The 27777-nt window shown below is 46.3% G+C and overlaps 1 protein-coding gene across 1 annotated transcript in view; it reads right to left on the bottom strand.

The window, feature by feature from the left end:
* Positions 1 to 27777, bottom strand: part of Prkch (protein kinase C eta) — a 201801-nt gene that overhangs the window by 42976 nt on the left and 131048 nt on the right. Inside the window, exon 10 of the mRNA XM_041658401.1 lies at positions 20673 to 20827. Within this exon, the coding sequence (XP_041514335.1) occupies positions 20673 to 20827 (155 nt within the window). The remainder of the gene's footprint in view (positions 1 to 20672; positions 20828 to 27777) is intronic.

Here is a 27777-nt window from a genome sequence, read left to right on the forward strand (position 1 = left end):
TTTGCTAAGGCATTTCATGAAAAACTCCAAAGCGATGGAACAGTACATTGAAAGCCATTTAGGAGTGCAGAAGATCCTTTAAGCCCAAACCAAAGAACACGATTCTCACCACATGGAATCGATTTCTTGTTCAAGGCTAATAAATTAATCCCCCTGGAAATCAGCTAGTTTCCTGAGTTTTCCAGAGAAGGCCGTTTGGGGACTTTGGCCTTTGGTTCTTCTCCGCGGTCTTAGAAAAATTACTTGTGCTTTTGAATTCTTTCTTTAAAAAGAGACCCTGGTGGGCAGGGCCATGGGCAGAGACAGGTGGATCCCTGGTGCTCACTGGTCATGAAGCCAAGCAGAATCAGCAAGCTCCAGGTTCAGGGATAATGTAAGTTAGATAGTGACCTAGTGTCATCTTCTGGCCTTCTCATTTATGCGTGCACACATACACACACACACACACACACACACACACACACACACACACGCATCGCCAGGCAACTTACAGGATAAATTCTATGAGACTGACTCTCTGAACTCCTGCAGGGCTTCCTGTCCATACAGTCAGGAAAAGCCAGGACACTTAACACTTGAAAAAGAGCTCTCAGGTAGTCAAGCCCAAAATACCTGAAGGGACTCTGTTTCTTACTCAAATTTAGAAGCACAGCATCGACTCTGAATCTCGTGTTTTGAATATTTCACAGGTAGAACATGGCCTGCCTGACTTAGGAAAACAACATGGAGGAGCCCCACCCACTCAGACCGACATGTTTCCCTGAGTTGCATGGTCAGTCACTTCAATGTTTCCCTGGACTGGCCTGGATCCCGTTGACACACGGTGATCTGGGTCAGGTGAGCACATTCTTGGCCAGAAAGGTAGTGCCCTCAACGCCTCCTCACTCCAGTAACTTTCCACCCGTGCAAACGGGTCAGAACTGCCAGAGGCAGCCGTGACAGGTCTGTGTGGGCAGATAATCCCGTGCCAGGGTAGGAACATGCTTTCTATTCTACAAGGAACATGACTAGCGTATTCACCAGCACATCTGAGGGAGGCTGCAAGCCTTTACTGTTAAGCCACGAGAGATCCAGGACAGCTTCCAAGCCATTGTTCGGAGTTCTGTTCTTCTCTTCCTTATGCAGCCGGCAGGGCAAGAAATTTCCCCAACCCTGCCTGACCCAAAGAAGGAAGGATTTTATTGTATCCAAAGGTTTCTCCTGCCTTGGGCTGGGACTTGTCCCTGCTTGAATCTTGGCTGTCTAGAGCATGGCTGTGATAACACGCGCCACAAGGGCAGAGAGCACCACTTCCCTGGCTCAGCCCGCAGGCATCGCCACTGTCACTGAACAGAGACAACTGTTCACTGAGATGACAGTCACCTGCCTAGCCTTGACTTTCCAGAGCACATACCTCCACATGTGTGGCAATTCTGTATCTTAAACAAGCAGAGATGGGTCACCAGCGCACCTGCTGGCATCAAGGCAAACAGCTGGTGTGGGGAAGGGGATGATGCTGAGGGTACCTGAGTGGCTAAACAGGAGGCACACGAGAGCTCCCTGTGTGACTAACTGGAAGCCATCAAACACAATAAGCCGGTTTAACTCTCCAACCACTTGTGTGTCCTCCCTGCCCTCCCTGGAAGGGCGGGCGGTTCCCTAGAAGGTTCCATTCTTGGTCCCTGTCTCCATTCACTTTCATCGTTCCTGCCAGACCATATGGCGCCTTTGTGCAAATTTGAAAATGGCACCTCTTTCTCAAGACGTGCAACTGTCGTCTGCTGGAAGACACAAAACCATTATGCAAATATCCACTGAGCATGATGGAGCTGCTCCATCATGCACCTTCAGCCTCCCATGCACCTTCAGCCTTGGCTCTTCCTCAGTATTTGAATTCCAGAGTTTAAACACCACATGGGCAGATGGTTCTCGAATATAAACCTCTACCGTGGTACCTCTTTTGATGTCTGTATTTCTAACTGCTTTCTGGGTATAGCTACTAGGACTGTCTTGTTTTGCCAAACACAAAGACTGAAAGCAAAAGTCACCCTGTTGCTGTGGTTACTTAGGGAGAAGTTAAGAGTCCCTCGCTGGAAATCCTGGACCACCTTTCACGTCTACTGGGTCTCCCATCCATGTCCTCACACTCTGTCCCCACCCCCAGGTCTCCCGTCCTGTCCGCTCTCACTGTACTATATTACCATTTCTGCCCTTCTTCTCGCCCCACTGGCCTGTTTAGGGCTAAGATTGTCTCTTGCCTGCATTCTTCGGCTTCTAGGCTGGCTCCTGGTAGTCTTTCCTCAAACTTCTGTTGGCTTCCACGGACAGGCAAGGAGAACTGAAACTTGCTGGCCTCAATTCAAAACTGCCCATGCTCTGACCTCAACCTCCCTCGGCTGTCATCTCTTCCTGACTCTTTCCTGGGCTCCAATCCTTGTCATAGTGAGTCACACCAAGTCTTCACAGTTTCCTAGTTTCCCTGCCTCTGTCCTTCTCGTTCTACCTACCTAGCAGGTGCTTCCTACCTTGGAACAGGTTTAAGTGGCAGCCCTTCTTCAAGGCCTCCTGAACAGCAGCTGTCTTCGGAACTCCTGTAGAACCACTTGCATTTTACTTGGAGCTTTTAGGGTTCTATGTCCTAAACAATCGGTGTGTTGGGGGGTGTATGCGTTTGGAAGCCCAACAGACAAAACTCTTTGTGAAAGGTCCTATTTTATTTGTCTTTTGAGTTTCAAAAGCAAACACAATACATAGCAGGTGCTCAGAACTTCTTGATCCTCATAAGGGCATAATGGAGAAACTTCCTTCATGGTTAAACAGGGACGAGGGGTGCCCGAACCATGAGTCTTCATTTGTGGGAAGCACCAGCCAAGCAAGGGCAAATGAGTACACTGTGGTGTGCAAAGTCAAGACAACGGGTCCAAACCAAGAGTGCAGTTAAAACCGCAAACATGTATTTATTCCATAGCTCACAGTCCACCTCAAACACAGTTCCTGGAAACTGTATGTCCTGGTGCCTTGGAAGAGGATCAGTGCAGGGGGGTGGGGGTGGGGGTGGGTGGGCAGGCAGCTCTCCTCCCATGCTAAGAAGGTCTCATTTGTAATAATATATCCAGATGGTAACCTAAGCAAGACAAGCTAACTGTTATCAATGTTTTCATCTTTCCCTCAGTAACATGGACAAAACTAAGTCCATTTTTTATCTTAGATCAAATTCCCCAGTTTCTGCGAAAGAAATGACCTTGAACACAGGACTGCCAAGACCGAAACTGCAAGGGGTTCTGCCAGTGTGGCTTCCACAAGACAGTGACAAAGGCTGATAGACACCAAGCAGTTCTAGCTTCCTTCTGCAGGAGACTGACGTCTCATCGAAAAGGGAAGTGTGTTCAGTCCACTGGTCAGACCCTTGACTGGCTAGGATCCATCTTCTCTTTTACTGTTGCTTGGATGGTCTTGAGGACGTCAATGACCAGGTTGCTTTCCATCATTGTACCTCAAGAGAAAACACTGCCCAGGTAGAGACAAGACTCCAATCTATGCTGCCATGCTTTTAAGATCTCTGCCTTCTCCCTTGCCTTAGTACCTCTGTAATAAGGAAGTTCAAAAGTTCTGCCAGCTGCCAGCACTATTATTCTGAATAAGTTATAAGTCATCAGCCTCTGTAATTTGGCTTCTCGGAATCAAGGGGACATGGTGGTTTTCAATACATTTCTCTTGTCAACAACTGTGTCAAAAGATGAGGAACCAAAGAGAAGGAGTTTTTCTTTTTCTTTTTGATGTTGTTGAGGTATACACAAAGAGATGCAAATACTTACGCGCATACAACTTGGTATGTTTGGATATAAGTACCCATCATTGTAATTAGTGGTGCATTAAATACCATTGTCCAAAATGTCCTGCCTTTCCCCTCCTTTTGTGCCTAAAGTACTTGATACACGATGTGCCCTCTTAAGCAAACTGAAATACACCACACATTGTTCATTATAATCCTTGCGTTATAGCATAGATTTCTGGAACTTATTTATCTCCTGAAACTTGGAGAGCTTTGTTCAGCACCTCCCTCCACACAGTGGCAACCACCATTCTCCTCCACTTCTATGAGCCTGACTTTATTGGATTACATTCTAAATAAACCCATGCTATTTGTCCCCTGTGTTAGTTTAATTTAGGGCCATGTCCCCTCGGACTATCTTCACTGCTACGAATGACAATACTTCCTCCTTCTAAGTCATGTTCCGTGGCAAATTTTCTTCATCCATTTTTTGATAGACATAGTTATTTCTGTATTTTGGCTGTCATGGGTAACACTACAATGAATGCAGGTGTTTTAGTCTATCCTTCGTTGCCGTAACAGAATACCTATGGCTAGCCAAGGTATCAAAGAAAGGAGTTTATTCCGCCTGTCTATGTGAAGCTGAGAGTCTAAGACTGAACACACACATGAGGCGGGGCCCTCGCGCTACCATGACACAGCAGAAAAGCAGGAGTGCAGACGCCAGCTGCAGAAGAGACAAGAGCACAAGGGGCCGCTCTGTGTTCCTTCAATAACTAATTCAGTCCATTAGGGACTACACTAACCTCCCTTTCTGTCTACGGCCCTCCCCTATCTCTCTGAGACAAGGTCTTACTGTGTAACCCTGGCTAGACTGGAGCTCACTGGAGCTCGCTATCTGCTACCCTAGAACTCATTTAACTCTGTCTCCTGAGTGCCAGGATCCAAGGTGTGTGCGCCACACCTAGCCTAATCATTTCTTAGAGTCTTTCAACGTTGTTACATCAGAGACCAAATTCCAGCACAAGTTTTGGAGGGGACAAACCACATCCACATAGCAGGAGGGTGACTGTTTCATGTGTTGCATAAAAGCCCTTTAGTCTACTGGAGTCCCTTCTCTCTGTCTGTCTGTCCGTCTCTCTCTCTTTGTGTGTGTGTGTGTGTGTGTGTGTGTGTGAATCTCTCTCTCCTCCTCTCTCTTTTTTAGGCCTGTGTTTCTGGTGTCACAGAAAAGGAGACCTTATCAAGGATATGTAGGCAGTGTGTGTGTGTGTGTGTGTGTGTGTGTGTGTGTATGTGTGTGTAACCTTCAAAGAAAACAGAGATGGTAGTCCCGTTTGAACACCAGGGCTTTGGAAGAGGCTCCTCGGACGACCACCATGCGTAGGAACTTTCTTACTGCATCTCTTCTGAACTATTTCATCAAATCCTATTCACAAGATCCACTGTGTGACGAAGGGAAGGCTCTCCTTTCTTACACCTCTTTCTTTTCTCCTCTTAGTCTGAGAATAAGGGCTGCCAAACAGACAAGACTTCTCATTTCTTCACAGAGGCTGTGAGGGGGCTGGAACCCATCTCTGTCAGTTTGTTGACGGTGAAAAGAAGGGAGGGTGGTGGTTTGCTAAGGAAACATGGAGTAAGAGCTTTTCTGGAGAGGGCTCACCAAGGAGTCCAGGAATTGCAAACTTAGCTAGAGTGGAGTAGCACAATAGGTCAGGAGCCCAAGTCCCCGGATGGTACGGATGGTGACACCACTACCCCTGGCCTAGGCTGTGGTACGTGATGCCACTCCCTATGTGTAGAAATTCAATGAGGAAAGACAAGATTCCAGCATTTCCCCAAGTGCCCAGATTACCGACTGGCTCTCTTGAACACAGTCTTTCTGTCCAGACACAGAGGCAGAGCTCAATGTTTCCAATAGGTGGAAAAGCTCACTATGGTTGGAAAAGCCAAGTACTACCCTAGCTTCTGAGAAACTCCCAGGAGAGCTATTGAAATTCAAAATGGAGCCAGGCTTGATGAGACCAAGAGCCCTGGGGATTTAGAGGAAGTGAATTAACAGCCAGAAACAATTGTAACTTATAAATACTTCTGGCTGTGCCCGACATAGGTTCCTTCCTTCTATAACTCAAAGCTTAGTTGTACAATACATATACATAATTTCTTATAAAATTATTACATTTATTTATTTGTGTGTGTGCACGCAGAAATGCATGTGGAGATCAGAGGACAGCTTGCAGGGTTCAGGTCTCTGCATCCATCATGGGGTCCTAGAGAGGAAACTCAGGTTGTCAGGCTCGGTGGCAAACACCTTTACCTTCTAAGCCATCTCACCGGCCCAATATGGAAGTTCTTTATGGTTAACCGTGTTACTGGAGACCTCACTGGCCTCCATTTTGAAGACAGGCAACTCCAGGAGAAATATTCCTACAGAATGAGTGCTTCTGTCCCCCAAATTCACATGAGAAGACTAGACTCACTGTATTTTGAGGTATGACATTTCAGAGGTGATTAGCTTATGGGGGGGATGGAGCTCATAAATGGTGCTGTTCTCAAAGAAACCATAGAGTTCACTGGCTGCATCTTTGCTATACACCAGCAAAGCTCCCACCAGACATGAGAGACTTGATCTTAAACTTCCTACCCTGTAGACTTGGGAGAAATGAGTTTCTGTGTGTACACATCAGCCGGTGGTGTTTTATCATGCTAGTCTGAATAGACTAAGAATTAATTTAAACACGCAATAATGACAGACACGGAGCATTTTCTGTCTCTTTCTCCTTTTCAGCTCTAGGGGGTGGAATTGTAATGGGAAACTTATTTCTGTCTATACTAGCCTTCCCCTCTTTACAGTTTGATATAAAGATTTATCCTTCCTATAAGTGGGGAGTTGGCCTGTCTTGATCACTTATTATATTCCCAATAATAGTAGATTTCAGTGAACACTGGTGGATGAATGGGTGGATGAATAGATGTATAGATGAATTCAAAGTCGTGAGCACAGATGAATTTATACCTCGTGCACATACAGCCAAGGCTCTGCACCTGAGGCTCTGTGCAGATCAAAATCCTGGCAAATGTCCTATCTAATGGGGCTCTGAGAGTGACATGGGGACTGCTCTGATAAATGACACCACAGGACCTGACCTGGCTCTTCACTGGGTAAGCTAATCTAAGCTCACCCAGTACTACAGGCGCTGCTTGATTCTTCTATTGAATAGATTGGTTTGTTATTTGTGTCTTATGCTGAACTCTGATGCATTTTAACCTCGAGTATTAATTCTTAGGACATATAGCATCTTGAGCCTCTAACAGCAAGGTTTTTGTTTCAGAGTTACATAAAAAAAAAAACCAAAAAAACAACAACAACAAAGTGTACAGGCCGAGGTATAGTTCAGTGGTGGAGCACACACTTAGCACGACTTCATGGATTTGAATCCCGGCACCCACACCATAGGAACAAAGCCACAAAGTACAGTGCAGGACACTTCCTGGATGATGATGACGATGAAGATACCCTGGGCAGTGAGCCTTAACGTTACCTTTCTTTTTATAAAACCTGATTATCAGCATAGACAACACAGTAGGGGCAGCAGACTGAAAGAAGTTAGCAGCCCTCAGAGGCACTGGGCACTGGGCGGGAATGAACGCTGCCATCATGCTTCGCCCCCCGGGCCATAAAACATTTCAGTTTTTCCCAAGCCCGCTGCCAAGGCTGGGATGCCAGGAAATGCTGGGAACCTGGCCTGTGAGGACACACTTCCCAGTTTACAGGAATAAGCTGTGGAGAACAGGGTTTTACTTCTTAAACGGTGGTGGAACAGAACACCAAATGCGCGCTTCTCGGAGCGGCTGAGGACCAGCAGAGGTTGAAACAAAGACCTCACAGAGGCCTCCAGCCAGTGCGTACCTTCTGGGCAGAGATGGAGGACCTCAGCTACCTTCTCTCACTTGTTTCTGTTGTGTTATTTTTTAACCTTCTGAATTACTCAACCAGATTCTTGCAGGGGGAAAAGAAAGCACTGCGAGCACCCACATAAATCAGTCAGAAGGAAACTCTTGATGGCCTCTGGCATGTCTGAACCTGTTCACAGAGAAGGCAGCAAAACCTCAGGGCTTCTTAGGCCAATACTCTGTCACCATCTTCAGCGTCTCAGGGAAGTAGAAGGCCTAGCAGCATTCTCAGTTCCAAATCATGACTGATGCTGTTCAACATTTTCCTAGCCTTGAGAGCTAATTCCACACCAGCGTCTGTCTCAATTCTGTGTAGGACTTTTTCATTAAATAAGGGCTGCTTTTCTGCCTTGCGCGCTGTCTTCTTTCCTGATCTCTCTCTCTCTCTCTCTCTCTCTCTCTCTCTCTCTCTCTCTCTCCATGGCAGCCTCTCTAAAGAATTCGGTGACTCAGTTACCTGCCTCCCTCTCTACTCCTCACTCCCATTTCTTCATCAAAGTGTTAAAATCCTCACCAGGCGAGCTTGGGAGGGGCAAATCGCACACTTCTGGGATCATCTGGAATTTTTATACCCTTTCTTGCTTCACGCCAAAAGCTGGATCTGGGTTGGAGCTCCTGGCTGCTCTCACCTTTTCTCAAGAACAGGAGCTAGCTCCTGATTTTCTCCACTGGACAGAGTCTGGTTTCGGGGTCTGGCAGACAATGTGCCACTGCCGCCTGACACCCTCCGCCACGGGGAAGTACACGCTGCTATTCTGAGGCCCGGTTAGAAATAGTGATCGATGCGACTCCTCCCCGTGGGGAAGACAGCTTTGATGCTAGGCTGCTAAAATAAGCTTTTGTCAGCCTGCTGCAGAATCAGAAAAGCCCTGCAGTTTCTCCAACACAAACAAAGTTCGTCCAGGGCTCAGACACTCTCAGACTCGTCAGAGAGAAGTGGTGGCTCGCCCCACCTTTCTGTAAAGGCTTAGATTCCATCTCTTTAGACCCCGGGGAACAACTTCCGTACATGTAGGATGGATAGGTCACCATTTGCTTTTCAGTCGGAAACATATTCAAACACACAGCTTACATGTGCACAGACCATTTCTGGGAGTCATACAAGCAGAAGAAAGCAATTGGGGAGCTGCGGACAGGAGTACAGGGGAGGTTTAGCTCTCATTGTCTTCCTTTAAAAGCAGCAAACAGTTGTTTCCTTTCCGGTCATGTCTAGGCATAATGTACATTTTAATATTATATTAAAATGGTATTTAATACCATAATGGGATAGGACTGGGAATTGAACCTATGCCTCACACAAGCTAGGCAAGAGCTCTACCTCTAAGCCAGACTCTTAGTCCTTTAAAAATTTCTTTTTGGATTTTGAGACAGCGTCTCCCTATATTATTCAGGCTAGCTTTGAAGTCTCCCTGTAGTCGGGCTAGCCTTCCATTTGTACCCGTCCTGTTTCAGCCTGCTCAGTAGCTGGGATGACAGGCCTGTCCTCCCAGGCCTGACTGATGCTGGCTCCCCAGCCAATAGAGCGCCCCTGGCTCATCAGTCTTCCTGACACCCCTCTCTCCCAATGAATTCTGCTGGACAAATGTGGCCGGAAGTAAAGCAGAAATGAAGAAATATCACTATGTCCTGTGCCAGCAGCTACATGATACCTGATATTGAGCAAAAACAAGCAAGAAAGAAGCAGTCTAGGATGTAGCCTGATGTCAGAGCCGGTGAAGGCTTTCTGTCCTCCGTCTGCCCTGGCCTGGGAGCATCTCACTGTTCTGCCTACCTCTCACTCCTGGCAAAGAAAAAAAAAACATATATATATATATATATATATATATATATATATATATAGCGCAACTAGTAACCATCCACTCCATTCCAAACTCTTGGACTTTTCCTTTTGGCTTTTCTATATGTTTCTCCATGCATGGACATATATAAATGGCTTCTGCTGTTCTTTTTTTATAGGATTAAAATGAGCACACAGAATACTTTTTAGCTTTCTTCTCCCCCCACTGAACTGTCAAAGACGAATTAGTCCGGCTAACAACTGTAGCCTTATTCTAGTGTCAGTACTGCCTCTATTGTTCACTACTGAACAGCTGAAAATACAAAAAAAATAAATAAGGTTTAAAAGAGCCACCTATTTTGTCTCACACACGCAGACCCCCATAGCCAATGCGCAAACGATGGCCCTCGAGGAACGGTTCCGCTGCAGACAGTACTCCTGACTCAGAAGAGGGCTTTGGACTTGAGTGGTTTCCTTTGTTTACAACCACTGTTACCAAGTCCCCTTAAGAACCCATCCTTGGGAGTACGCCATAGTGTGTGTTCCTTTATCTCTAGCACCACGGAGGCAGAGGCAGGCAGATCTCTGTGAGTTCAGGTACAGCCTGGTCTACATAGGAATTCCAGACCAGCCAGCATTATCCAGTTAAATCCTGTCTCAAAAACCAAGACAAAACAAAAATCACAGTAACCAACCAGCCAAAAAATCCAAATGCATCCTCGGGCCAGCAAGACCGTTCCTAGGATAAAGGCATTTGGTGAGTAGGCTCAAAGGCCTCAGTTTCACCCCTGGGTTCCATGGTGGCAGAAGAAAACAGATTCCCCAAAGTTGTTCTCTGACCTCCACATGTGTGTGTCGGCAGGTTCTTGCCCTTCCTCACACATACCACACACAATAATAATAAATAATGGTTTAAAATGCAAAACCACCAAAACAAGCCATCCTTTTCTACTCTCCAGGACACTACTGAGAAGCCTTACGGGACCCTCTCCAGTTTTTAAGTAGTCATCGTATGACCTCTGTACAGAGTCCCTAGCTGCTTCTGCGGATGGCTGCGGAATAACAGAAAGGTCACTGGGAACCTCTCTGGAAGCATTATTTGGAACACTGCTTACACCATGTGTTCACATATCAAAACATATCACTTAATGTTGGTGTAAAAGATGATGTACATGACTCCCATGATAAAATAAAATGGCTATGATACAAAAAAAGAAAAAAATGGTGAAAAAGGTTCTTGTACATTGAAAGGGGCACAGGCTGAGGGGTGCATCCTTCAGCAACGTCATCACTGTATGGATTCCATGGTCCTTACACAAACTGAGACAGCCATATTGTCCCCATCAACAGAACACCATGGAATCACTTTATGCTCAGGGTACTGCTGACCAGAACACTGTCATGCAGGGTAAGATCATTTTTTTTAATTGGCCCCATTCCAAAAGGTAAATCCATTAAAATATTCTGAGAAGATATTTCTAAAAAAAAAATGGTTATTTACATGGAATTGTAAGCCATTTCACTTTTACTTTTTATATGTGAAATTTCAAAAATCACTATTATGCTTCTCTTATAATCAGAAAAGCAAGAGTAAGTTTATTTCATACTTTGAAATCTTTTCTTTAGAAGTATTCCCTTATTTATTTTAGGGTTACCATTGTAATGAGCTCGCAAATGCAACTGTCATACTTAAAAATTTGTATTTATTATTATAATCAGGCTCTGTGTGTGCAGGCACGTGGGAGACAACTCTGGAGATTTGGTTATGCCTTTTTCACCATGATTTCCACCCACTAAGCCATCTCTCCCGCCCATGTTCATTTAACAAATAAAATACAGAGCTGGGAGTGGTCACACTTGCCTGGGTCCCAAACACTCAGGAGCCTAATGCAGGAAGATCCTGAATTCACAGCCAGCCTGGGTATGTTACACACTGAGCTCCAGGTCAGACTAAGCTATGAAGCCAGACACTATCTCACAAAACAAACTAACAACAATAATATCTCAGTGGTAAAAAACACTGATCTCATTAATGAATATAGATCTCTATGAAGACGTGTATTTATTGCAGAAATCTTTTTGTTTGTTTTAGTTTTGGTTTTTTTTGAGACAGAGTTTCTCCACACAGCCCGAGCTGCCCTGAAGCTCACTATGTCGACCAGGCTGGCCTCAACTCACAGAGATCCACCTGCTCTGCCTCCTGAGTGCTGGGATTAAAGGTGTGCTACACCACGGTCAGCTGTGAAGAATATTTTAATTTGAAGACATACCCCCTGGCAACATTCAGAAGTTAACGCCACCGAACAACTTACCCGTACCTGTAGAAAGGGGCCCCTACCAGACTCCCCATCGCCCATGAAGGACACAGACAGGCTAAAGGAACACACAGAGAATGTCCAATTACAATGCCCCTTGATGCTTTCCCCTTCACTTTAGCAGGAAAGAGAAAAAATGAAATAGACTGCCAAAGAAGCTGTCTGAACGTTGTATACAGTGCTGATGTAACTCTGAGAAACCAACATGGTTCCATGCAAAAAAAAAAAAAAAACAAAAAAAACCTCATGGTTTTATCAGAAATGCTGTGGACCAAAGTCATCAGTGGGAGAAATGTGTAGAAGAATCAGGGCAGTGACCACCAGTGTAAGAAGGGAAAATGCTTTTTACACTGGGTGGAAGAACTATTTATAATCCTATTAATAATGGGATGAGAATTACATTCTCATCAAAATTATCAGCCCAATTTTGAAATGATTAGAAAATTAAAACTATACTTGGAGGGCTAGAGAAATGGCTCAGTGGCTATGAGCACTTGCTGAACTCACAGAGTTCTCAAGTTCAATTCCCAGCATCCACATGACAGCTCACAACTGTCTGTAAACCCAGTCTCAGGGGATCCAGTGCCTTCTTTTAGCCTCTTTGGGCACCAGGCATGCTTGCAGTGCACACATATATGTGCAGGTAAACAAGCATATGTCTAAAATAAAAAAGTAAACCTTAAAACGAAAGAATCCCATATACTTTGAAAAACACTGTTAAAACAAGCCGGGCAGCGGTGGTGCATGTCTTTAATCCCAGCACTCGGGAGGCAGAGGCAGGTGGGTCTCTGTGAGTTCTAGGTCAGCCTGGTCTACAGAGCAAGTTCTAGGACAGCCAGGACTGTTTCACAGAGAAACCCTGTCTCAAAAAACCAAAAGGAAAAAAAAAAGATAGGCAAAGTATTCCTTTTAGTAAATGAAAATTCTCAGAAGGCTTTTATTTATTAAAAAAGCAAGCACATACTTTGAATCCTGATGAAATTATGGATTTGAACCAGTGTAAACCATCGAGTGCCATTAACTGATGACATGGGAAAAAAACGGAGTCATTTATACAGAGCTTAGCATGGAGCTGGCTCACGGTAGTGATCAATAAATGATGGTAAAGATGATATAGTCCCAACCCTGACCGCTGCCTTAAAACAGGGAGAATATGGTTAGGTTAGGAGCTTGATCAGGCCCCAAACCACTCACAAACATCTGAGCTTCTTGTCACCATCCTAGGCACTGGAATAAAGAAACCACAGTCCCTATCCTCAAGACATGGCTCAGGTAGGGGCTGGTGAAGGGATGGCTCAGAGGTCAAGAGCACTGGCTGCCCTTCCAGAGGACCGGGGTTCAATTCTCAGCACCCACATGATGGCTCACAACCATCTGTTAACTCCAGTTCCAGGGGGATCCAATGTCTTCCTTTGGCCTCCATGGGCACAAGGCATGTATGTGGTGAACAAAACACCCACAGAAATAAAAAAAAGGTATAAATAAATAAATCTTTATAAAAGAGAGAAGTGTCTTATTGCTGAGGGGCACAATGCCAAAGCAGTGCAGGGTACGTTGCCATGGGCACCCTGAACCTGAGGATGCTTAGAGCCAGGAAGACAGTGTTGGTGACAATTAGGTTGAGGTAAAAATGATTAGGAGAGGTGAGGCTGGCAAGGAGAGGAGGGAGGCAAAGACAGAGAAGAAAGTCAATCCATACGCTGAGCCATAGGCACAGGGAACTAACACCAAAAGAATCCAAAAGGTATCATTATGGGGGCTTGCAGAGTTTTGACACATCCTTTATAACATTGAACAACCACCACTTACTGAATTCCTACAGCCTGAAATTTCCTTATCTGGTGAAAAATGATGGCATCACTTACCATATGAAATTAGAGCTGAATGGATAAAAACCATCCTACAGGGAGGTGTCTCCTTGCCAGAGAAAGGATGGTTCCCACCCTGCTCCATTCCTGCGGTGACAGCATCCATGGACACACCCAGCTCCATCCTGGACGCACCCAGCTCCACCCTCCCCGAGCATCACAGGAATGTGTTCCCAACAGATATGCACCTAGAGCCTCCTTGCCACCTTTCTTCTTCCCTTGACTAAAATGTCCAGTATCCAAGAAGCTTTGCTTGACCCTCGCTGTAAAATCAGTGTTGTTGACTCTGTCCTCCATTATCAGCCCCTTTCTTCATAGCGTTTATAGTTCCAACACCTGACCGACTTTCCCTTTGTCAACTTGAGCTAGAATTTCAGCTCCCTGAGGGGAAAGGAGAGCTGCCTATTTTATTTTCTGTATTTCCCCAGGGCTTAGGGCCTTGTGTGGAATACTGCAGATATACATCAAGTGTTGACTGAGGGCTTGAACAAGCCCCCAGCTGGAGGGCGGGACTCCTGCTATCCTTCTTTGATCCCCAAGAGCCAAGCTGAGTGGGAGGAGGCAGTTCAGACATTTGTTGAACTGTCCAGTTCAATTGCTTTTGACAAATGGCGGCGTCCAGCCGGTACAGAAAGGTCAACCTGCTGCATTTGTATTGCTTAGCAGATAAATCCAAGTTGTGGGTAACTACAATGGGAAACGGGTTTTGTGGTCAATTTGGTAGGAAAAAGAACAAAACTGGTGGCCTAATTGCATTAGCCAGGGAAACTTATTAGCACATTTATCAATTAGTGACAAATAACCAAGCTGTTGTTGACATTAGAGCCGGGCACAGACATGGCATGCCGGGACAGCTACCGTGATTTAAGGCAGGCAGTACACAGGACAATTAAGTGTTCCGGGGCTGATGCTTTGTTCCGACATTAAGTTGGGCCCTTTCAGTAAAGACATTACTGGGGTTAAACTTCAGGATGGATATTCAGTCTACTGAGGGTCTAGAAGGGTCCTTGAATCGCCCCTCAAATTAGCCACCTCAAGTTCTGTTTCACTAATACAAGAGTAAGCTAACAAAGCGTCAACTTGTCTTTCTGGCACAAAATTAGAGACATTCAGGATTTAAACAAAAAGACTCAGAATTCAGGTCTTGTGACCTGTCCCACAGGCCCAGCAGCCTCCCTAGAAAATCTCTTCAAGGGTTTGAACAAATACATGACAAGGAAATAAAGCGTATCATTTCAAAACTAGTACTGAAATACAAAGAAAAGAATTCAGGGGACAGGGAGTCACTGCTCCTCAAAGGAGTGAATTTAGTAACTTAAACTCCATTTGTCTGGAGAACTCTCACCCTCCCCCATCTCAGCAGCAGCTTCTTCGCTGGTTCAACATAAGTGGGAGGAACCAAGGCCACCTGGTGATGCCCACACAAAAGTCCTGTCCTTCCAGATATGGCAGGCTTCACGGAGTGCAGTTTCCACTTCCGCTCCACAGGGACACTGCTCTATGCTTAGGTATGAGGGATAAAAAGACCCAAAGCCTTCAACAACTTGCCCACATCTCCAGAATCAGGATTGGGTTCGCTGCCCAAGTTCATGGAAAATCATCCAAATTGTTCCCTTAGCAGAAAGAACAAACGTGCGAGCTCAAAGACTTTACAGTAAAAGACTATTTTTCTACTCCTTTATATTTCTCATGGAATTCCATTTGGGGGCCATTTACTGTAAATGCTACAAACTAGCTGTCATTCATTCAGTCCTGCGGCCATGTTTAGGCAGATTTCAAATGGGAGCTGCTCCCCGAGATCCTGTCCTTGGTCCACTTGCTCACACTGGTTTCATGATTTGAGCTAACAGCTATATGCTAATGACATTGGACTATTTAATTTCATCCCATTCTCTTTCTTGGCTCCAGGTTCCTACCCACCACAGTGCAGTGGTTCTCATTCTGTAGGTTGCGGCCCCTTTGCCAAAACTCTATCTCCAAAAAAACATTTACATTACGATTCGTAACTGTAGCAAAATTACAGTTATGATGGCAATGAAAACAGTTTTATGGTTGGGGTCACCACAACATGAGGAACTGTATTAAAGGGTCTCAGCACTAGGAAGGTTGAGAAGCACAGCGCAGAGAAACCCTCAAAAGCCCGATGCATTTCCAGAGCTCCTCGCGTTCCGCTCTGGCCTACACCTTCCCTGGTCTCCTGGCCTTGCCTAGCTGTTGGTATCACTGGTCACTCAATTACCCATCGCAACACTTGGGGATACTCTGGCACCTTTATTCTGGGCCCAACCCTAAGTCCTGGTTGTTCTACTCAGTGAGAGCTTTCACTCTGAGGCTCTGCTGTCCTACCACGGTACCCCCACTTCACTCATGGTTATCTGTCTACAAGGAAGATTGTAACTGCCTCCCATGGACACTCCTGGGGAGTGCCACTCCCCATGGGTATGTCCACATGGGCCACCACTCCCTGACAGCATGTGAGATCAAAATGTTCTCCTATCATACAAACTGTTCAACCCAGGCTCCCTGGAAGAGAATGTGCCCGATGCTGTTTCTCACTACGTAACTACACAGGAGCCCAGTCTTCAGTTGGAAATGAGTCCTCGGGAAGTTATACTACATTTCCCAGTCTTCACTGTAGCTGGGGTAGCCATATGACTATGTTCCAGCAAACTCCATGGTAAGCATTATATACACCTTCAAGAAGGGAGCTTACCCAGTTGGGAACAGTGCCCTTCAGCACTGCCCTTCTAACTACTTGGAACGCAAAGTCAGAGGCAATCTGTGGACCATTAGCAATTATCTTGACTAGGAGGTGGCCATAAAGGTGTCAGAACACAGGTCCTCAACACCGACCTCCAGATCCCACGGGACTGCACGGAGCTTCCGTGGCAGAACTAAACCTTGAGTTTCACAAGACGTATGTGTTTCTATACGGCTTAAGCAGTTGCTGTTTTTAGGCCTCCTGTGATGGTAGTGGTGCCAAATCCTAAAGGATGCACAAGTCAAACATGTCAAGCCCTACAGTCTCATTCCAGCCGCCCCCGCGGAACCTCATCTTCTCCTGTATCAACCGTTAGGCTCTGGTGCTCCCACAACTCCTGTAGTTCTCAATTCTACCTATCTGGTCACTGGATACTTTTAATGTTCTCTGTTTTACTTCAGTGTGGCCCCTTTTCACAGTCAAATAACCTTATCTTTGTTCAGCTTTCACTTCCCACACTCAGCTCAGACGTCGCTTCCTCCATGACATTTGCCTGGATGTCTCACATCGAATGGCTATTCTCTGCCTTATTGTGAGTGCAAATGCCCCCCAGCAGGTTCTTGCATCCAGTGGATTTCTTGGTCTCTATCTGGTAGGTTGTGGGGCCTTTGGGAATGTGGCTTAGCTATCAAAAGTGGCTCACAGGAGGTGGGCATTGATGATGGTTAGCGTGCTCTCCTTCCCAGACTGCCCAAATAGGAACAAACCACTAGGCGGTCTGCTACCACCCAGACTAGGCTGTTGTGAATTCCGCCATACCTTCCCGTCCATGATGGTCTAAAACTAACCATGAACAAACTCTCTCCTTACATTGCCATTTTTAGGGATTTTGTCACTGCAGTAAGAAAAGTGACTAACACACTGGCATGCTCTGGTTTTGGAATCTATCGGCCATTGATGGTCTGTGGATTATCCATCTCTCTCTACCAAAGAGGGGAAAAAGCCTCAAAGAGCAGAACTGTACTCCCTTCATTTCAGATGTGTGCCTCCTCACACAACACTCGGCACACTGTCAGCCGACATAGCTAGCCTTGACTGGATTTTCCTCAGTGAAATGGAGGAGACAGCAATGAATGCCTCAAAATGCCCCATTAACTCTTCAACCGGGGGAACTCACATCCTTAGCGCTTCTGTGGCTGGTCCTTTCTGAATATTACAAGGGCCTAGAAAAAATAATAGATGACGGCGGGTAGCCATCTTTGCAGTCAAGCAAGCAAGGAGTGAGTGAGCCTGCTTCTCAGAAGAAAGAATGACGCCATTTGATGACTAAGCGAAAAGAGACATCCTGAATCTGACTCGCACCTTTATCCAAAGAGATTTTTCTTATTACATGCAGAGGGAAAACACAAATGTGGAAATGGACCCTAATAGAGGTGAGGTACAATCACACAAGTCTAGACTCAAATGACAGACATTTGGGGAGTTTGCAGGCCTGCTAATAAGAAACGCTGAGAAGTAAGGGAGGTCTCAGGAGACAGGAATCAGAGACGTTGGCCCAGTTTTCCAGAAGGAGAGAACTGCAGGGAACAATGACTCAAGCATGAAGCATCTGCCATGACCCCAGCTCAGAAATGATGCGCAGGCAGATTCCTTGTGACTCTCCAGCCACTGAGCAGAGCCACACCTAACCAACACACAAGTGTCTGCACCAACCGGCCTCCCAGTACCCTGATGGTGTCCTTGAGAAAAGAGGTGGGCAGTGTCTGAGAAGGTTATCTTCAGAGTCAGCCACTGTACGCAGTGCCCGGGTAACAGGACTTTCCTAGGGAACGTTAGATGTGTTAGAGCGCTTGTCCTAGGGTTCATCTCCAGCATTGGAAAAGGAAAAAAAAAAAAAAAGAAGAAGAAAAGAAAAGGAAACAGAAAATGACAAACGAGACAGAGGCAGGTTTTTCTCCCAAGCTGAAGGGAAATCAAAGGTGGATTTCAGGAAAGGTCCGAGGTGAATACTGAACTCTGTGAGGGGAAGAGGAAAAGACAGTGTGCCGGATCTGGCGTCAGCCTCTACGGCTGTCTCACACCTGGGAAATGGAACAGCAAGACAGCACACAGGTACTTTAGGTGTGAACACTGATTGCCAAGCGTGCAGCCTGCTGAGGGCTGCACGGGGCCTAATGCCATCAGGCTCACACATGTCTGTGTAGAACATGGAAAGGAGGCACCAGAATCTAAAGTGTACAAGCTCCTCCTTATCCAATATATCAGAGACAGAGAAAGTGTGTGCTGGCAGGCTTAGTGGTTTGGAACTGAAGCATTGGAGATGGCTGAATTCTCCTTTAATGCAGTGTATGGAGCATAATGTGAAAAGGTTCCTGTACTATTATACGTGGCCTTCAAGCCTTTGTATTCCCCTACTTTCTCCTAGAGTCTGACTTTGGAAATCATCCAAGCTACATAGAAGTTATCTATGCACTGACCAGGTGCCTGGTAACCCAGGTCACAGGGATGAACAGTTCTTTCTCTTTGTCAAAGCTGACTCCATGACTGTCCACTCTCCCTCTCACTTTGGTTTGGGGACTTTGGTGGGCTGCAGACTTTGCAACAGAAAGCACGAAGGCAAAGTGTTCTGCACCTGCACCTCCCAGGCCCCAGGCTTGCTGACGAATGCTCCCGAGAGTCAGGGTAAGTACACAGCTGTGAAATACGGAAGTGTGAGCAGCCTGTCTTCTGATCTTTCCCATGGGTCTGGTCACTGAAAAAAGAAAAATTCACACCAAAGAGAGCGCCTCATCTTCTTTCTAAGATTCTTCTTGAAGATGACTTACCAATGGTGCCACCTTTATAATTTGCTGGAAAATAAGTCACATATGCCCAGGAATAAAGCCCCCCAAACCAAACAACCCATAACTTTATTTCGACAGCTCAAAGGAATCCTCTAGAGAGGGCATTTCCGTTCTTATAAAGGTCATCTTGGGATACACATGATAAATGGAGATGTCTCAAGTTCTCAAGTTTCTTACTTAATTCCTGAATCCAGCTCATTCTCTGGGACCCAGAGATGCCCTTGACTGTGTGAGAATTCCAAGGACTTGGCTTTCAGAGCCTCACTTTTAAGTCTCTGGCCCCCGCCAGGAGCCGGATAGAATTAAAGTGCCCCGTGGACCAAATCCACAAGACAAAAATAGCACTTTAATCTATCCTGATTAAATGTTCTCCCTTCAAAGTCAGCCGTATCAGTTAGACTCTAATGAACGTGGGGATCTGAGTTCAAGAATAAATGAAAATCAGAACTGAACTAGAAATTAGGATTGAGTCACAGATAAAAGACACTGAGTGTAAACCAGAATGTGGATGGATACTGCCTCGCCAGAAACACCATCAGCCAGTGACAATGCCTGTGCTCTATAGAGCAAGATTCACAAAGCAAATGGAATTAAGTAGGATGTTCAACCTGGACGAGCAAGCTTGTGCTTGTATCACCCTGTATGCAGGGTGCTGTGTAAGGAAAGGCCCCAGAAAATCGGGCTACCTGATTGGACCATCACTCCCCTTTTGGGGTGGTTCTACTAGATTATGTCAAGCTGATCACTGAAACTAGCCATCACATGTGGCAATCAAGTTATAACATGCTTTAACGAGTGGGATTCGGACCGCAGGTGAAAGGAAACATCAACATGACCCAGCCTGACAATCGCTGGCTATTCCATTTCTTATGCATCCACCGTCTCTCTGATGAATGCGTCATTGGATAGCCATTGATTTTGAATCTATTCAAATTACAGCTCATTAAGGTCAAAAGATTGTGCCATGAAATGTAATCAATTACTGTTGGGAGACTACACATGAATACTACCGTCAACCCCACTCCATAGGTTTAGCTGTGGACTGGCAAACCCCACGTTGGTCAAACTCAACGCTGCCTTACAGCTACTTCCAGCAATAGTCAGGACACACTGTTTGGCTCAGCTGCAGATTCTTAAAACAGAATGGGTCCACATTGACCAACTCACTTCAAATATTAGAATGGAAAGACAGAGAGCTAAAAATGAATCCAGTGATCCATTTACCACAGTAAATGCTGGCTGGCCCAATCCATGACTATTAATCTCTCTGGAATTCAAACAGGCTGACCATTTTAGTTCGTAGACGGAGCTCATCTCTGTGTTAACTCTAACGAACACTTGGGCCTTCCTTCTGTGGATGTCATTGCTAAAGTGTTTAGTTGATGATTGTGAGAAATGGAAGGCCGGCCAAACGCGGAGCCTGGCCGGAGGTAAATCAGAAGCAGCGCCCAGCACAGACTTACCGGTAGATGATGCCTTTCTCGTGTAGGAACATGAGTGCAGAAATGATCTCCGCGGCATAGAAACGAGCTCGGGCTTCGTCAAAACGACGGGACTTTTGAATGTGGAACATCAGGTCACCTCCGTTCACAAACTCCATGACAAAGAACAGACGGTCCTAGAGGAAGCACAAGGGAGCTGATTAGCCTGTTGTTCATTCATCAGCATTGGGCTCCCTTGAAGAGACAGGTATTCCATGAAACATGCAGACTGCTGTCTGGGAGCAGACGATGGTCCTGTGGGGTCAGGTCCTTGATCCCCTAGGAGAGAATGGCATGGAAATCCCCTAGGTAGTCCCACACAACCCTGACTTTCTACACAGCGAAAACATCAGGAGACCTTGGTTCTCATTCCAGCCTGACACGCGAAAGATCCCACAAGAGGAGAGCGCATGGGCAGTAAGTCTGCTGACAAAGGTCTTCATTGGAGCATACAGGGTTAATCAAAAGGCACTGGGGAAGGTGCTTCATTCCTCACAAATGAAGAGAAAACAAAAAAAAGGGTAAACTCCTTTAGCAAACGCAGCTAAATGGAAGCCTCAATTGGCAGCCCCTGTTAGAAATTCCTCCATCAAAAGGCCATAAACTAGAAGTGGATGTAAAGCACACTGGAGGTCCCACCTGCAGTGACTCCTGCTAGGCAGGGACAATGCACACCCAACAAAGCTTCCTCCGCAGCCGCAGCCGCTAGGGACTACACGTTCTGCACCAAGGACTCATGGACCGTAAGACTGTTTCATGACAGAAAGGTCCATCCAACACGCAACTGCCGAGACACACAGAGTAAAAGGCTTGTGTCTAAGGGCCTCTACCATCAGTGAATTTCTTCACTTCCTTCCCTAAGCTCTGAGTGGGGTGCTGGAGACCCCGCAAAGAAGCCCATAGACATAAAGCAGATATGTTTTCACCTGAGAAAGGCTGGTACAAGAAACACGGATTCTTAAAACATAAACAGCAAGCCCACACATTCTGGTAAAAGCTGTGAAGGATGTGGTAGAGGAAGCAGGGACATCTGACACCTGTGTGTGCGCTTGGGGGGGGGGGGGGGCTGGGGAGGTGCCTGAGCCTTGTGAGGCGAGGCCTCCAGGTGAGTGCTGTCCTTCAGAGATGGTGCTGCCCTCTCTGGGGATGGGGATGTGGGCGGTCACTGTGTGGGCAAACTGGTATTTTATCAAAGGATGCATACATGCAAGAACCCGCCTTTCCTTGGGGTTTCAGATGCTACCAATTTTGCTCCTGGTGGTGGGAAGTCTGGCTTTGGCTCACTTCCCAGGGTGTTGCTGCTGCATATCAAACTGATCTCTATCAGGGCAGCATAACCAATGACCTCCTACTTCCTATAGTAAGTAAAACCTCAGTCAGAAGGGAAGGCAAACAAGTGTGTGTGTGTGTGTGTGTGTGTGTGTGTGTGTATGTGTGTGTATGTGTGGTGTGTATGTTTGTGTATGTATATGTGTATATGTGTAAACTACACCTGTTTTTCTATCAGCTAGAAACAAAAGGGTAAAGTTCACAAAAATAAAGAAACTCCTACCACCTCAGCTTTTCAGGTTTCCCCATAGCCCAAGGTAAGGCCATACAAATAGAGCAAGCCCTGTGACTAAGCTAAGGGTCCTCATCTGAGTGTGAATGACAAAGGGAGAGGCAGGATGGGGTGGGTGGCTTCAGATGAGCAATGGCTGTCCTGTATTCCATGGGCCGGAGTCTGGTGGGAGGGCCACATTGGCAAATGGGTTTGGTGGAAGCTTAGCCCTCCAGAGACAACTGGGGAAGCAATACCTGCACAGGAAGTTGTGACAGGACTCGGCTGGGGTGGTAGCCCCAGGGGTCTGCGGAAGACTAAGATGGGGGAGCCTCCCTGAACAAGTAGCACAGCTTTATGCTTCCCGTGAACCACCCTGTTCACCTTCCTCAGGGATGTGGCTGGCAGCCTGCCATTTGAATTCTAGTCGCTCTGAACATCCCATTACTGGAAGCGAGTCCATAGGCAAGCAGTCATTCTGAGGCAACTGTAAGCCAGTGTCCTTGGCAAGGATTTCCAAGGCAGCAGTAGGCATCAAAAGATAAAGGCATTAAGAAGGAAGTCTCTTCCACACACAGTATCTTTTCATATCCAAAATCTAAAAGGCCGGACCCTGGGCCAAATGGCAGATGTGAGGGAAAGACATGCTGCCTTTGGGTCTTTCTCTATCTCCTCCATCTTGGCTCCACCCACAGCACGGGGTTCAGGCCAGATCTCAACCTACAGAATCACCCATGGCAAGGGTGCGATACACAGAATCTAATGCTGCTACAGCTAGTGGCTCCAATGAAGATATTTTCAGCTCAGAAGAGAATGTGGACATGTAGAATGTTTTCAGTTATAGCCAGAGAAAACACACACACACACACACACACACACACACCAAAAAAAAAAAAAAACCCATATAATGGCAGACATCAGCTTCAGATTGTGAGATCCGGGACAGCATCCTTTTCCACTTCTCAGGACTTGTTGCAGGTTTCTAAACTCTCATGGTCTTTCTCCACACTCTTTTCTCACTGGAACTTGAGAGCAGGAAGAGAACATACTGGAAAACGTGTAATTTTAAAGCTGCCTCTCACCAAAGCATCATCTAGGCAGTGGGAAGTGGAAGGTGGCTACGGGACCTTCATACCCTGCTCTCTGTTAGCGCGGGTCATTGATAACCGCCCTTTCTCTCAAGCCGCATCATGCTTATTGGAATGGCCTCCCAAACCAGAGCCAACTGGCTGTGTGTTGTATCTCGGGAGCTGCAAGGGTCTGAGTATATGGCACCTCCTGAAGCTCTCTGAGACCTTATTGCTCTCTTTAACGGTCTGAGCAAGAAACACCATTTACCACACACACACAACTGCAGGCCCTGAGTAGGGCCCATGCATCCTGAAGCAGATGTGGGCCTACACCTGCTCACAGACATGAAGACGGAGCACACCAGTTGGGGGGGAAGGGTGGCAGAAGGGTCCAGCAGGGTCGCGGGGAGGGAGAGAGAACATCCTGCAGGCTTAGCGAGGATCTGAGGAAAACTCTTGAGAAGAGCTGACTGCTCGATTTAGAAGGTGAAGAAGAACAGGGCAGGCCAGAGGAGGATGGAGAGAGGATGGGCAGATGCGATGCACAGAGGCCAGGTCTGACGCCAGGCAGAACACAGGCTGCCGAGCGCTGCAGCTGCTGAGCACAGAGTCCTCTGCATCCCGGCTGCTAGATGTATATAATCAAGCCTCGGAAGAAGCAAGAGAAAAGTGTAGGAGGTATTGACCCCATCCTAGGTCACCCGCAACTGAGAACTACAGGGTCCTCAACTCCCAATAAACATGATCATTCACCTACTGCATTAGAATCCTAAGTCCAGTGCCTGGGATAAAATACGTGACATCTGTGGGATAAGGCTTGAAAAGACCCCAGGGAGCGCTGGGATATGTCATGTATCATAAAACATCAGTAACAAACCAAATCACCCCAGAGAAATCTTATTCCTTTGGAATGAACTGCATCGATCTCCAGGAAGCCTTCACATGTGGTGACGATCTCCCCACAGAAGAGATCTGTATGCCAGGAGGTGGATGATAGCCTCTTGCCTACAACTCCCCTTGGCACCCATGTTGGTCAAGAACTAGTTCCGAGGGTTACTTGCCCAATGCACTGTGCTGTGACACAAGATGAAGTCCTTTTGGGGAATCCTGCATTAGGGAGGGACTATGTGATGGATTAAGGTGGCTGTGAGTCACGTTTAGGGCAGAGAGGGCTCTTCTAATCCTACCCTGGCAGAGACAGCCAGGGGATTTTCTCTGCATTCAAAATGTGTCCACACAACTGCTTCATGATTCCTAACATCTCCTTTCCTAGAAGCTGAGCCTGAGCCTCTGCAGAGCGTCACCTGTGGCTTTGGCTCCTTCAAGGCAGGTTTGCCCTGACCTGTGGAGGAGGAAACCGAGACGGGGTGAGCTTCGGTTCCAAAGCCAAGCCCTTTGTCTACCCTGCGTGCCTCTCCTGGTCTCTGATTCAACTAACCACAAATGCAAGCTATCAGCATGGGATGGATGATGAAAACCGGGGGAATAAAAGCAACTCAGAAATCCCTTTGTCCCCACGCCCTGTATTAGTTACAGGCACAGAGTTCAAGGAGCTGGCGCACGGCAATAATAAAGTTTCTGTCGTCATCGACCTTGGGTCCATTAACCCACGGAGGCCTGTGCCAGCTCTCTGCCCTGGCTCTCTGTGAACAGGATCCTGATAAACATATCTCCTACACCGGCAGTGGCTGGCAGCCGGAAACACTTCTTAAAGTTCTTCTTTATAGGTTGTTCCTGGAAGTTGAAGGTGAAGCCTGGCTACACGGTAGAGCGCCGCTAAGATGGCACACGTGGCAAAGTGATGGCGCCTAAGGAGTGTGAACGAACCAAGGAGGCCGCGGAGGACACCTGTGGAGGTGTCTGTGCAGGGATGGCACTGCCCTTCCCAAAGTCTGCTCCAGGGCCATGCAGGCAAGCACTGCACCTCAAGCACATGACTAATTGGAAGGAGCCTACTTTTCCATGGTCAGTCTCTTTGCCAGAACATTCAAACTGAAGTGAGTTTGATGCAATCTGAGCTCTGTGTAAGGACTGAGGAAATGTAACTTGGGGAGCTGAGACTGCCTCTGTGGCATAAACACATGCAATTCCTCAGAATAACAGAGCAGTACAAACCTAGATGGATGCACAGATGGGTGGATGGATAGACGCACGGATGGATAGACAGATGGCTAAATGAAGGTGAAGAACAAAGCACAGAATATAGAGTGGGGCAGAAACAAGACTGGGGAGAGTGAGATCAGAAGGAGGGCACCAGTGTTCCTTGTGTCCTTCTGGTTTCAGTCCATCTCGGAGATCTGGTCAGCCCCTCGCCCTGGGTACAACGATGCCTCCTGAATTTGTGAAGTTATCTTTAGTTCTTTTTTTTATAGCCTCGTGTAGGTTTTCTGTAGCTTCCAGGAAAATTTTAAGTAAAACACATATAAATTTTTAGGGAGCAAGAAGCTTCCTGATTTAAAATCTAGGACAATAATGCCTATAGCAACAACGATCACGGGAGAGATAAACAGGAGCAAAGGACCTCACAGTGCCAGGTCCTTTCCATAGAATCCTAATAAATAGAACTTGTTAGCAGACAATAAAGCTAAATCCAGGAGACACTGTGCCCAACGTCAAGTCCCTGTTTCACTAACAGGTACGCTGCCCAGTGACAACACCTGAGCTGTGGACTCAGGTTCTCAGTAGGCACAGGCAGCTCCTACTGAACTTTATTCTCATACTTTCTCTCCCTTTGTCTAACACTCTCCCTCTCTCCCTCCCTCTCTCAACTCACTTTGTGAAATGGGGATGGCAAGATGTCTAAACTCAAGCTCTACCAAGACTAACTGTGTTAAGTCAAGAGTTTTGACCAGCATTTGACTGACAGGAAGTGCTCAAAACATGATGGCAACTCTCATTGTCATCACCGTATTATCATAACCATCTCACTACAGCTTCAACCACCATGGCTAGAAGAGCAACCCTCCAGAAGCTATCCATTATACACAACACACACACACACACACACACACACACACACACACACACACACAGCGAGAGAGAGAGACAGACAGACACATACACACAGAGATACAGAGATGCATGTGCAAACTCTTAAAAATGGCTCCCTGATCCCTCAGTGTAGGACAAGAATTCAGAGCACCTTAGCCTGGTGCGGCCACTCATGCCTATAATCTCAGCTCTTGGGAAGCAGAAGAAATCAGAAGTTCAAGGCCAGCCTTAGCTACATAGCTAGTTAAAGGCCAACCCAAAGGCTATCAGGTCTAAGGAGATGAAAGTCTCCCCACCCCACCCCCATGCATTTCCTAATGCCACACGGCATTGATGAGGTAAGGGCTTTTCATTCTAGGAAGTATTTTTAAGGTGTCCCCAAACTGGGTCGATAACCAAAAGGGTATCGACCAAGCACTCAGTTCTATTCAGCTTCCTAATTTTCTAATATTAAATTGGGATTCTGATTCTCAGCTTTATGGGTTTTAAAACACTGCCATTGTGAGACAAAGGTGTTACCTGCTGACTGCAATATGCTGTGGAGGACTTAGCAGTTTTAGTAATCTCTTCTCCTACTGTAGCATTTACTCATCCTTAGAACCACACTTACTCATTCTTATAACCAAGAAAGATTTTCCTCTGTTTAAAACTAGACTGCGTAATCTTTCTGATTTACAAATATGTTTCATTTGCAGATAAGTTGTTTTGGGAATGAAATGTTTTAGTAAGAAACGGTCACAGCACATTGGCCACAGTGGAGATGGAGAAAAAATTCAAAGAATAGCAATTACATCTATGGTTATGAATAATTTAGGTGGTGACTCAAGGCACAGTTGAACTGGAAGCCCTTTCTACACTCATCAAATTCTCAGAGCTGCTGGGGAGTATTTCTGTATGAATAACAAACCATACTGAAATCTGCAGAGTGCTATCAAGAGCTGTGGGCAAGAACAGATCTCTGGGAACAGACAGCACCCTACTGAAGGGCTCCTAAGCCACTGTTGTAGTACTTTTCGCTGACCAAGTTGTCAGCTGGGTGAATAGAGTTCACATCAACAGGAAGCAGTTACTGACGTCAAAGAGGTCACGGTGGAAAGCACCCTTGTGAGGAAACCTGATTGCACCATGCTCAAACTGGAAACCACTTGAATTTAACCACATTAAGAAGGATTGCAACGACTCCACAGAAGAAACAGTGAAATGAAGTCTAACGGCTTTATTTTGGTTTTCGTCACCCTGCACACCCTGTAAGATGCCTGGGGTTAATTCACTCACCTAGCAACCCTCTTGTGAGACCCTGGAGTCAAGGTGCATCTTATATGAACAGAGACCCATCTTTGATAAGAGCAGTTCTTACGCTTCCACTAGAGCAAACAGAACTTTAGGGACTCACAACCACGAAGGTGAAGATTTGTTACAGCTGCGTTTTATAATGAATCCTGACCAGCCTGTGTTCCAGACAAGAAAAACACCTTGACAGGATCCA

The sequence above is a fragment of the Microtus oregoni genome, unplaced genomic scaffold (genome assembly GCF_018167655.1).
Source record: "Microtus oregoni isolate MIOR12 unplaced genomic scaffold, Mior012 000009F_ref0000495, whole genome shotgun sequence".
In the NCBI taxonomy this organism is placed as follows: domain Eukaryota; kingdom Metazoa; phylum Chordata; class Mammalia; order Rodentia; family Cricetidae; genus Microtus; species Microtus oregoni.